This window comes from Camarhynchus parvulus, chromosome 3, assembly GCF_901933205.1.
Source record: "Camarhynchus parvulus chromosome 3, STF_HiC, whole genome shotgun sequence".
Taxonomy (NCBI): Eukaryota; Metazoa; Chordata; class Aves; order Passeriformes; family Thraupidae; genus Camarhynchus; species Camarhynchus parvulus.
In genome coordinates this window covers 36,305,590-36,318,819 of record NC_044573.1, presented here as the reverse complement: position 1 = coordinate 36,318,819, position 13,230 = coordinate 36,305,590, and the positions used below count along the sequence as shown (strand labels likewise).

The window sequence follows — 13,230 nt, the reverse complement described above, 5'->3', positions numbered from 1 at the left end:
CCTTGATGCTGGGTAAGTATTACAATGCAGGTGGCAACATCCTGCTGTACTCCCCCTGCTACTTCAGTAGTTTTTAATGTATTAATTTCCTGTGTAAGGATTGATGGTGTGGATCTCACTATTGAGAGAGATTTTTCTTAGGCTGTGCATTGGGGATCAGTGCCCTAGCAAGACTGACTCTTATCTCTGTACTTCAAATGAACAGTTGCTGTTCTGTGCAAAATTTAAAAATTTCATGTATCATAAATGCAAAAGCATCTCTACTTACGGACATACATAGGTGTGTTTATATTTGCTAAGGCTTTGTTTGTTGCAAACATTCAGAATCAGTAATTTAACAAACGACCTGCTCTTTTGCAGAATGCCATAAGTCACTGTGGTGACTTTGTGCAAGCATGTTTTTGGGGGGGTTGGTTATTTTAGAGAGTGCCAGATGACAGTAACATGTGGGTCTGGTTACCTTTGATTAAGCACTTAATGTTGTCCATGAAAACAAATATTAAATTGTCTGTGAGCATGTGATGTAGTTGCATGTCATATACCCTTTGTGGTTATTCACCTCAGTCATTTTTGAGGAACTATCCAGGTTGATTAGTTAGTGTGACAGCATAGCCCACATCCTGCTTAGATTCTTAGTATACTTTCTTGTCTTTTTTTACTGTTTAGTCCTGCTGTCTTGCTTAGTCCCTAAATTTTACTTTTGTGTGGTGCTGCCCTTATTGTCAGTGCAAGTGACTTTTTAGATTAATGGACCCAATTAAAGTAATGAAGTAAAAAAGGAAACTCGGTGGTAAAAAAGAGGGACTCGGTGGTCCCCAGGACTGAACTCTTGGACTGAACTCTGATAAACTCCTCTACATCTTGAGTATCTTACTGCAACTCTTTATTTTTTCCCAAGTAAATTGCAGATAATTGTGCTTTATATATATTTATATGTGTATATATATGAATGTATTAAAGTACAGAAATCTGTGTGGGAAACAGTTGAACAGCAACACTTGGTATTTTGGAAAGAAGCAACTTGCCTTCCAGTGCTATTTTTGTGAACTTCATGTTCTGCACCCAAGATAACTGATATACTTCACCCTCACATATTTTTTGAGACTCTCTTTAGAAACTTGGAACAGAAGTGCTTAACTTCAAGGGGTTTATTCTTTCCAAATAAATATCTCCTCTCAGCATCAAGTGCTGCAGTCTCTAAATGTTGCATCTCCAAGGAGTTTTGTATTGATATGTGTTTAAGTTCATCTCCCTCCTCCCTGAATATTTCATGCTTCTGGAAAAAGGAGCAAGACTGAACTGTTTCTCACCATAACTTGGGCAGTTGCTCCCCATCTTTCCCACTTCTTCCCAGACTATGCATGCCTTTCTCGAGTTGCTGTCACCCTCCTCACCTTGCTGTATAAACATTGAGTCTAACAGGAAATCTGCTATGCCTTTTGCAAGTAAGGTATGTGTACACAGAGGACTTGTGTCCTGGTAGGCATGCAGAGTTTGTGTAGATGTTTTCCCTACATTAGATCACAGCAGGAAGAAAATTTAAAAGGGAGAAGGGAAAAGCATTATGCTGCAATAACCATTTGAAAACTCCCAGATTAATACTTCTATTTCTTCAGTTGACACTCTGTTATGCAAATTATCTCTCTGCTCACTAGAAGATAAACAGTAAGTCAGTTTTATAGCAAGTATATAAATTTGAAATTCTAAATTTTGCTGGTAGATGGGTATGCATTCTTCAGCTTTTGAAACAGCCAGACTGACTGATCTCTCCACTGTAACAATGTGCAGCTCAGTAATGCAGGACTCCTTATAAAAATCTAAAAGCATTCCTAAGTTCTCTTAACTTTGGGAAAAGTCTTAAGATATACTCAAATTATTCCCTAGTTTGGAAATTTTTGGAGAAACTGTGGTGGGTTGACCTTGACTGACTTAGTTTGCATTAAACTGTTCCCTCACTCCCCTTCCTCAGTAGCACAAGGGAAGAAAACAGGACAAAAAAGTTTTTTTCTTGAGCTAAGGACAGGGGGGTCATTCACCAGTTACCATCATGGTCAAAACAGACTTTACTTGGGGAAGTTTAATATTATTTATCATCAGCTGATAGCAAAGAAGAGCAGTGAAAAAATGCTCTAGTAGGTGCCTTTGGGGGAGGTGGAAAATTATTCAAACACTAATGAAGCACATGAGGCAAATAGATAATTCTTCCTGCAGATTTGGGGTTTTTTTGGTGTGGCGTGTAGAGATACAGTCTCCTTGCAGATGAATACACACATGGATGCAGCCTCACTGTTGCTAGCTTGGTGCTCACTGTCAGACAAAAAGCACAGGGGCTTCCTGAGACTTGCTTTGCTTCTGTGCTCTTTTCACAGAATCAGTGAGGTTGGAAAAGACCTCAGAGATCGAGTCCAGTCTGGGACAGAGCACCACCATGTCAAACAGACCGTGGCACTGAGTGACAGGTCCAGTCTTTCCTTTAAACACCTCCAAGGTGAGTGACTCCACCACCTCTCTGGGCAGCCCATTCTAATGTCTATTCACCCCGTCTGTTAAGAAATTCCTCTTGATGTCCAACCTGAACCTCCCCTCGTACAGCTGAAAACTGGTTCCTCCTGTCCTGGCTCTGGTTGCCTAGGGGAAGAGGCTGGCCCCACCTGGCTGCACCGTCCTTTAGGGAATTGCAGAGAGCAATGAGGTCATTCCTGAGTCTCCTTTTCTCCGGGCTAAAAGCCTCCAGCTCCCACTGCTGTTCCTCACAGAACATGGACTCCTAACCCTTCACCAGCTCTGTTGCCCTTCTCTGGATGTGCTCCAGCACCTGTGTCCTTGTAGTGAAGGGCTCAGAAGTGGGTACAGTACTCAATTGTGGCCTTACCAGTGCCAAATACAGGCATTTTGGTGGCAACTGATATTGACTTAAAAGGCACTACTGAAACTGCTTAATCTGACCTGAGCATATTTTCATAATAGTCTTTGTAACTCATCCATCCAAGAATCTAGTTTAGATGACAAAATGCAAGAATAGGCATCATCATCCTGGTTGGTTGTTTTTAACTTGCAACAAAGCATTTGAACACTGAATCAAAGACTACATAAAAGTGAAAACTTTCATGTAAGCTTGAAATATGTACTGAAAAAAAAGAGGTATAGTGCTGACTTGCCTCTAAGTGGGTGATAACAAGCTCAATCTAAATGCTGTCAGATACATACCATGTTGCTTTCTATGGCATAGAGTTTGTCACTAGGCATATCACTTCTATGACCTCCTGGTCAGTTAGTCTAAGCAGAAGGAATGGCTGAGAGTAGTTGAAGTAGAAAACACAGTGGATCTTGATGAAGAATGGAAGTTGGAGGGAAAAGAGTTAGAATGAATAGTCATGTAATTTGCTTTTGAACCTGAACGTGTGACCTCTTAGTCACATGAATAGATGCTTGCTGACTTGGTCCCTAAACAGACATCTGAGGTTTGAGTCTTCTGTTCTGTATCCAAAGGAAAACTGTTACAAAGAATGTCTCTGTCTGGGTTAGATGCTCTAGCTAGCCATTTTCTCCTAATTAATTTTAAGGGGTGTTTGATAGAAGAGAGCTTCTTGGCAGCATTCTGATCTTAATAGCTTCTGAGAAAATGCATTGATTGGCCCTTTTGTTTTTAAAAGATTGCTGTAATTTTCAGTCATTATCTATAAGGAAATCACTAATTTATTAAACCAGCATCATGGATTAAGAATTAAAGACCTGACTCTTTTATCACTTAAACTGGTGTTTGGTTGATGTTACCCAGGAGGACTATTAGACAAAGTGTAAGGTGTTCCTGTGGACTCTTAAACACATGTTTCTAGACTTCATTCATAAGATCAGAACTAATTCTTTTTGTTACTTGTACCAAGAATAAATTGCATTCTTGGAGTTTGGGTAATGAACACAGTAAAAAAAAAATCTTATGAGTTTATGTCAGAGAAACAGAAACCTAGCTACTATTCCATATACAATGTTTAGGTTGCATATTTTATAGGTAGTCAAAAGGGAAAATTTCTCTGTCTGGTTTCCACTTTTCAGAAAGAAAGAATTTAAGTAGTGTCTCTCATTTCTTGTTCCTTTTGCAAGCAGGTTAGATGCCTTTGAATGGTACTGCTTAAGTAGATTTAGTTTGCCTTAAAACAACTCTCTGAAGCTTTACCGAATTGAAGTTTGATGGCTAAAGTAGGGAAGTGAGGAATGAATTACTTTCAGACATTCCATTGTGGCTTAATAAAATTGTAAGGCATTAATTATGTTTTATCAGGGTTATCTCATATTTGTTTATTTTATTTCTGTGAAGTTTTATTTTAAAGACAGAGCAGGAAGTAAATGATTCACATAAAGGTAATATTTTAATAAAGTTTGGCATCTGTTATAACAAAAAGGTAACAAAAAATTACTGGATTAATTGGTGGACAAAAAGACTAATTTTTTTTGCTACTAAGTCTGTCCAATGCTTTCCACAGTAGAGTTATGTTGATTATATCAAATAGTGAGTTTTCAGGTCTTCACTAAGTAACCAGTGCTCTGGTCTTTATTTGTGGCTACTGTTTTTATGTTTTATCCCCTGGCTTACTGATCTCTGGGAATTACTTAGTGTGATTCTGTGGAATAGAATTAAACAGGCAGACTAGCACAAAAAAACTTTCTGATCATTTTTAGCCTAGGACAGTAGGATAAATCCAGTCCATCGGGGTTTTGGACACTGTAGAGTCTTTGAAACCATCCACTTGCGGTTAGCTGGTTGCTTCTGTTCTCACTGTTTTAAAGAAAGTTGCTGCCTTTTTCTTTTTAATTGTTTGACTTTGTCATCTGAGTGTTCATTGGACGGATTGTTGAAGAAACACAGCAGTGGTTCCTACTAGGCAACATTTCTCATTCTGCTTAGCCTTCAAAAACAAAGCCTTTAGTCAAAGCCCAAGGTAGTAAATTGTCTGCCACCCTAAGAATCATATCTTTAATAGGAAGGTTTGTTAAAGCTGGAAAAGCTTTTTGCAAGCATCATGACAGTGGTTACTACAATGAATAGAGGCTTGTTCTGCCATTCTGAGCTACAGCTGGTGTCAGCTGTGGTACTGAATAGTACAGCACGATAAAGGGAACAGAAGGGCACATTTTGTCTGCTAATAATAGGCTTGGGACTGCCATAAACTCTGTATATAAATTATGCAACAATACAGATTCTCTTTCTTAAATTTTTCCTCATCTTCCTTGTGGTTGAAAATCTGGCTAAATAACTTCCGAAGGCTCTGCAGCAATTCTTGTGTGTGTTCTTTGCTGTGGCGAGCAGAGTCAGCAAAGGGCAGTAACAGAAATGTTTCAGGTCACTGATTTAGACTCAGTGCCTCACATAATGGGGTCTCATATAAACTAAAAGGATAGGCGTAAAGATTTTTTTCATCAGTTAATTCCCTAGGCTGCTGACAGCTGCTGTTTTGTTATTGCATGTGACTGGCACATTCAGAAATACTGTCTCAGGGCTTCCTCCCTGGGAAAACTCTTCCATGCTTCAGAGGGGGAAAGAGTGGAGGAGTGGAACAGGATGGCAGAAGCACCTCCTGTCTAACTGTATTCATATTACTGGGGGTTGTGTTTACTGAGAGGTGTGTGTTCATTCTGGCGGTGGTGGGGTGAGGTCAGTGCAATATTTGATTGGTCAGAATACTTTGCAGAGGACATTTCCTCTGAATGCTCAATTGCTAAGGTTGGACTGGACCTTTCCAGAATTATACAAACATTTCATAAGTAACATGAGAATTGATTCCTTTCTGGAAACACTTCTGGGTCGCAGGTTAGTACTGTTATTGATGTTTCATTTCTGGGTTTATGGATTATAACTGACAGAATCAGTGTCAAGGAATAATTGAACAAATTGTGTGTATTGTGCATAGCCAAGCTTTTATTCTCTTGCCAAAATCAACTGTTAGTTGAGTATGAGAGGGGAAGAAGACAATAAAGCTAGAATTAAGGGGCTGCTGCCTCTTGTTTGGAGACCATGGCCTGTAGAGAAAAGTACATCTCCTAACCAAGCTCTAACGCTTGCATTTACTTTGGAGCTGCTCTTGAAGATTACAGAGGTGACAGTGTATGTCTCATGAAGTACAGACAATTAAAAAAAAATAAGTTCATATCAAAACTGTCATATTGTTCAAACTAAAATATTTGCTCATATTTTATCAATTAAAACCTTTTAGAAGAGTATTGTAGTCCATGGAGTGGAGTCATATGTTCACAGGTTTTGCAGAGTTAAGATTGAAATTTAAGAATTTTTTTCCAATGCCAAATGTAAATTGATTCACAAATACAGTATTCTCTTTATGTTGTAACTTTTGCAAATACTGACATCTGGCCTTTTCCTACAATAGACTTAACTTTAATTTAAGTGTAAGCATGAAGTTTGTTTTAAGTCTGTCTATAGAAATAAATGCACTCTGTAACTGCTGATACTGTTTGGTTTTGCAGGTTGTCTTCTGAGTTTTGTGTCTGAAGGTATCCTCTTGCTTTCTCAGCAAATCATGGACATCGTTGGCTTTCTGAAGTCGCAATTCATTTGCCACCTTCTGATCTGCTACATATTTATTGTGTCAGGACTGATAATTAACTTCATTCAACTCTTTACACTTATACTTTGGCCAATCAACAAGCAACTGTTCAGGAAGATCAACTGCAGGCTGGCTTACTGCATTTCAAGCCGTAAGATTTCCTTTTTTTTTGTTTTGGTTTGAGTATTTTCATATTTTGTCTTGAGGGAATTGGTAGAAAAGTTCTGGATTTCAAAGCCTGTATAGAGGTCATATCTGCTTCCTACAGCACCTGCACTTGTATGAAGAGATGTATACCTTGTTGAAATGTCTTCTTGTGCTGAAATGTTTTCCTCTTTTATAGTGGGATACTTGCTTGACTCAGTATGTTGAAGTAAGATTGCCTCTCATTTGGCTATCCATCATGTTTCATTAAACCAAATGAGAAATATTGACCAAATAATGCATCTCATCAAGTTCAGCTATCATCTGTAGGTTTACAGTGTTAACAAGTCACTTCCAATAATGTTTTCAATCTTTTTATCACCCATGATTTTGTTTATGATCTTGGTTTAAATGTTTCATGTGCAAATCCTATTCAGGACTGGGAAATAACAAGGGAAAAAAAGGAAGAATGTTCGATTTCATGTGCTTTTTTCTTAGGTCAGTTATAAACTGTTTTTTCTTTGAATAGGATTTCAGATGTTAAGCTCTATCTGTATGTATTCAGTATATGCATGTAGGTATAATGCAGAATACAGCAGGTAGCCTGTAATCATTTGAAAGAAGCAGGGATTGTAATGATATTGATTTTTGTGGGAGAGATGGGAGCATGAGCTCAGGATGTTGTAGAAAGAGCAGACCTTTGACTGCTGAGATGTAACAGTTTACTGGCACTTGACGAAACAGGTAATTCCAGTGCAATGAGTGACAGCTGTACCCATTTGTTTGTTCTCTGTTAGAGGGAGTGTAGTGGAATCTTCACCTGACAACAGTGAATTATCAGAGCATTTGCAGTTTTCTTGTTATAATCAGTTTGCTTATATATTTGCTTTTAAAGAACTGCAACTGCAGTTTCAGCAAGTTTATTGTACTGCTGCTTCTGACTTCCACATAACTGCATTAATGTACAGCAGAGAGAATTCGTCACAGAAACTGTTATAGAAATGCTAATGTACCCACATTCAGTATTTGGGAGTGTGCTGTTAAATGTGTCCGCCTTCCAGAGAGATTTCGCTGGGCCTTTCTGAATCTCAGAAGTACTTTCTTAGAAGAAAACTGTTAAAAAATGCATGCTTTTTGTTGTTCCCTAAAGATTATGCAAGTGTGATGTCACTGTCGATGCTAAGTGACTTATGGATTTTTTTGTACTGGGGAAAACAGCCCTCCAGTGCAGCATTTAACAATTGTGCTGTAGAAATGCAGCAAAATGGTTTCTTTCAAGTAACCTTTTCTGCTACTAAATGTTGTTAGTATTCAAAATCAACTGTGAGGTAGAAATTTGTCACATGCCTCAGCTTGGGGACCACTAGGCATTATTTATCTTTCATCAGTGACTCTGATGAGTAACAATTCAAAGCATATTTTTGAAACATGCTTTTGATTTAAATTTCAAGTACGTCAGAGTGTATAGTCCCAAATAAATTTGGGATGCTGTTTTATTATTTCTGTAATGGTGAGAAGATGTTCTTCCTGAAAAATTTCTTTTTTGCTGTCTGTGTTATGTCCCTGACATATTGAGTTTGCAAGTGCTATTCATTTGCATGTACAAAGAGTGGTATTGAATCTGGCCAGGTTTTTAACTTTTACCTGGCAGCATAGTGTATGTTTGAAGCCATGGCATGTAGAAGATACTGTACAGCTGTGTATAAGTATATATTGTTATTTTTCGTGCAATGCTTTCTGGCCCATTCTTGTGTTTGGCTACTTAGTGCAGAGAGAGCAGCTATTCTACAGTCTTCAGGCTGAATCCTTCAGTTTATCTCAATCTAGTCTGATCTAGGGAATGGACAGTATGGAAGAGGGAGTAATCCTGAATGCTTGTCCTTGGTGGGGCAGATGGCTTTGTACTCAGGGTTGCTGATCTCGTCTTCAGTGTCGATGCCACTGGAATAGATTGTGTTGTGAGGTTTTTGCCCAGTCATGCTGAGAACAAAGTATGTCTAGGTTAAAGCCGTTTATTTTAGCTTTACAACAGAGCAAGCTAGCATTTGATGAGTCACCCTTATCTGAGTGATATTTGGAAAGGGGAAAATGATAGTTAATTTGAAAAACTATTTCAAAGAACTAAAGACCAATTAATCAAAATGAATGTGTTCTTGGGGGCCACTGATGTGGTGACTAATAAGTCAGGTCTGAATGGGTCTGATGAAAGTCATGGAAATAGCCTACAGTTGGAGACAATGAGGTTCAGCACTGGAGAATATAAAGAGGTGTGTGCTTTTGTGGTGGTGACAAGAATCATGTTGCCTTGAGAGCCTGATGCAGCCTGAGTCACCAAGTCAACCAGAGAGTGAAATAGAGCAGGCGTGGTTTAATTGAAAAATGAAATTAAAGCAGTCATTGTCCTTAGATCCTGCAAGTTCAGTTGTTTTCCATTTGATGTCAAAGGTAGAGATAAATGGCTTCATGAAATTGGAGAGTTATTTTGTCTTTGATGCTGCGCTCTTTGGGCAAGTTGAGGGTTTTTGTATTTCAAGTAGTGGTATTTTCTTACACCCTTTTTCTTCCTATCTCCTTCCTAATATAAGAATGTAACATTCTCACTTCCCCTCGTGCACTATCTGCTGTCATAATGCATATGGGAAGCTAAAGTTCTCTTTTGATTAATGACTTGTCCTCAGTTGAGTAGTACAGCTTGAGTTGGGGTGCTTCTCTGTTCACATGGATCAAACCAGACTAGTTTGAGTTAAAATATTCACAGATCATGGAATCATTAAGGTTGGAAAAGACTCCTGTGATTGAATCCAACTGTCAGCTCAGCACTGCCAAATCCACCACTAAACCTTGTCCCTAAGAGCCACATCTACATATCTTATAAATATCTCCAAAGATGATGATTCAAATCCTGGGCAGCCTGTTCCAGTGCTTGACAACCTTTTCCATGAAGAATGTTTCCCAAATATACAATCTAAACCTTTCTGGGTGCAGTTTGATTCGGTTTCCTCTTGTCCTGTCACTTTTTACTTAGGAAAAGAGGCCAACCCCCCTTTACTACAGTCTCCTTTCAGGTAGTTGTAGTGAGTGATGAGGTTTCCCCTGATCCTCCTTTTCTCCATCTGTTGCTCCTCATAATCCTTGTGCCCCAGACCCTTCAGCAGCTTCATGCCATGAGCTGGCTGCATGGAGTAGCTCTGGTGTGGTAGTTGAGCACAGGTAGCTGTGCAGGCTGCTGCTTCTCTGCCATGAGTTTGGCACCTGCACTACAGCTTCTCCCCATAACTGCTGACAACGCAGAAGGCTAAAGCCACAGACATCAAACTTCTCATCAACGCAAGTTAAAGAGCTAAAAATCTGGTTTCCAGTTTGAATTGACAGAAGGATTAACTAGAGCAGCAACTTGCTTTTAATGAAGCAGAGCAGGTGTAATGGCATATACCAAGTTGCCTTCAGCAGCTGATGATGAGAAGTTATTGCCATTCTTGAAACCAGTTGTGAGTCAACAAGATGAGCTTAGCCTCTCTGCTGACTTGCTCCAATACATAATAGCATTGGGATGCTCTCCAAACGGGATGTTACCCATTCCCCATATTTCCGTTTGGGTTGCTTTTATATCTATCTCCAAGATACTTCTCATACTTTACCATGAATAAACTTGTCCTGTTTGATCCTGTTAACCCATTTGACAAATATGTACAGAGTAATGGTTAGTTTTAGGGCTATGTCCTCTGTGTGTCTTGATCTTTACTGAAGAGTGTTGTTGTAAAGAGTGGACATCCAGCTTCAAAAGAGCAAACTTTTGTCTGTGTTGGTCTTGAAATGAGCCAGAAGATTGGTAAGGGTTATGCACCCTCTTTCTTGTTTAAAGAAACAAGCCCAAAAAACCCCCAAAACAAACAAAGAGCAAAAGAAACCACATATACAAGAAGCTAATAATCCTCCCAAAATAAAAACAGGACGCCAAAATCTTAGGGCTTCTAAATTGCAGAAAATATTTTCTGGCTTCACATACATATTAATGGATAGGTTCAACCGCCCGTTAATCCACTCCTCCTTTGCTAAAATGACAACCTGGATAAACTCCCTCATGCTGAAATCAACAGAGTGCACCCTATTAAGGAAATCAAGCACTGCAAATCTCGATAGGGTGATAACAATAAAATTTCAAACATAAGTGTGCTTGGAAGTTGGCATAAGAGCCAAGGTTGGGCAAGCAATCAATCTTGGGTTTTATTTTTAAATAATTTAGGAACATTTTGTCCTCAATTTCTTCTTCTAAAAGACAGACAACCGAGGTAGGAAGTACTTAGTGTGGAATCCATCGCAGTTCTCATAGATGCTGCTTGTGCCTGAATTGGAAGAGCTGGGAATACACCTTACTCCTCCCTCTTATGTCATAGCAAACCACCACAAGGGGTGCACATGGCTTTTCTGCAGTAGCTTGTACAGTTGGCCAAACACATCGAGGGAACAGGTTGTCTTGGGATTCATGCCGTATGTGCACATGGCTGCACAGCTTGTTGGGCAGTGGGAAAGTGGTTTGTTCTTTCCAAATCAGTTTGTGCTTGCTTGGCTGTTGAAGTCCAACCCCAGGCCGAGCACAAGAGTGTGCTGGAATCCTGTGGACTGCTCAGGACACGTGTCTAGACCATAAGAATGGGACGTACATATGCAGGGTACGTGGCTTCTCTAGAGGTGCTGAGTGGAGGTATTTGCCTGTGAGTAGAGCAGTGTTGTTATCCTCTTGCTGCCACTGTACTGCGGGAAATGAGCTTCTTGTGCTCCCAGGGTGAGTGGCAAAGTGGCCTCCTGCTGACTCTGCACCAGGTGAAGGTTGCATAAACAGAACACCTGGCAGTAATGACATGGTTGTGTGGACATGTGCACAAGGGCCTTAAAAGCAACCAACTTAGCTTCTAATCTGCCTTCATAAATAAATTATAGCAGTACTAATACCTATTGTTGTGCCATGAAAGGGGTGCTATTACACCTCTGGGTAAAGTTACACTGTGTAGGCTGCAGTTTGTAGATCCTGCTGAGGAGAAGGCCCTTGTTTGCATAGAAAGAGAGGCACCTTGATGCCTGTTCATTGCAGCAAAAGCAAGATGGAAACTGATTCTTCTTATAACTGAGTTTCCTAGAAACGAAACCAGAGGAAAGTGAGAGCGACTTCAAGTTTCATCATCTTGTCTGACTGTTAAAACACAGTAAAGCTAATTCCTTCCATGTACAACTATAGGTTTTGCAGTGTGAGGACTGAATATCTGAACAAGGCTTTGTGGCAGTATCAGGGCCATGCTAATCCTCAGTCCTTGTTTTTTGGCGTTTAGAGGAGCCCTCAGCTATTTTATTTGTTTGTATGGAGATGGTGCTGAGGCAAGGAGGAGAATTCTTGCCTCTGGTGCAGTTAAGTGCTTGGGAAGGGCTGGGAAGCAAGAGGTACCCAGAGAAGTAGGACTTTCTTCTTCCTCCACTTCTCTTTACCACCATGTTATGCTGCAGAGGAAGAGATCTGCTATTGTCAAAGTATGGCAGAGTGTCCTTAACACAGTCCTATTGTATTTTATTTATAAAGCAACCTGAGTTATGCTTGCCTATGTTGATATAGTGAAGAGTTTTCATAGGACACTTAGGACTGCTTTCTTAGCCTCTCTGAAATGTTGTTTTGAGTAATCTGTACAAAAGTATTTTTCTCAAGAGCTATTTGTCTACACAAGTGTTTGTTATCTTAGTTCCACACTCCACATCCATACAAAGCCACTGGTGAAGGTTATGGAAAGTTTACAACAACTAGTGGGGGAAAATTGGAGGTCAGATTTTATAGTCTTGCAAAGGGAAGATGTTGATTTGAACTGTTAGAAAACTAGATCATCACCTTAGCCTTCTCTTTTCTCTAAAGGTCCATGTTAGTTTTAATGTAGATAAACTCTAGAAAAAAATAAACTTTAGTGGAAATCATCTACTCTGAAGTGTCATCTACTCTAATTCATTAATGTCTTCCTTCAGCCTATTTTCTAATACCCTTTTATACCTGTTTTGTACTTATGACAGTGCTTCTAGTTTTCTGAACAATTCTCCATTGAGACCAAACCTTGACTTTCTGTACTTTAATTTGGAAAGACAGAAGGAGCAATTACTGCACCAGATTCTCCATTCTTTTACTGGTAGAGTAAGATGAAATGTGCGCGCGCGTGTGTGTGTGTGTATGTTTACCACATCCATCACAGCTTGGACTTTTTTCCCAGATTGTGTTTGGGGAATTGCATTAATTGCTATGAATAAGTCCTCTACAGTGCCTAGCATATGCCTTCGTATTTTCCCTGCTGTCATTAACTTGCTGTATGAACTAATAACATTTCAGTCCTTCTCATTTTGTGCCTCTTGCAGGTGTTGTTACTCAGTTTTCGTAGGTGTTCAAGTTTTGTCAGTGAGCTTGAATGGATCACACAAGACTGTATGCTGATTGAGGCATGCTGTGTGAGCATGGTGAAGGTGTGTTGGAATGACATCTCTGCATGACCTTTACCAGAGTTCC

The 13,230-nt window shown here is 39.5% G+C and overlaps 1 protein-coding gene across 2 annotated transcripts in view; it reads left to right on the top strand.

Annotated features, from left to right (window-relative positions):
• AGPAT4 (1-acylglycerol-3-phosphate O-acyltransferase 4) overlaps positions 1-13,230 on the top strand; it is a 72,010-nt gene that overhangs the window by 7,592 nt on the left and 51,188 nt on the right. Inside the window, exons 2-3 of one of the 2 annotated variants that reach the window (XM_030946045.1) lie at positions 2,370-2,488; positions 6,478-6,708. In XM_030946045.1, the coding sequence (XP_030801905.1) occupies positions 2,370-2,488; positions 6,478-6,708 (350 nt within the window). The remainder of the gene's footprint in view (positions 1-2,369; positions 2,489-6,477; positions 6,709-13,230) is intronic. The other variant, XM_030946046.1, reaches the window with a different exon arrangement.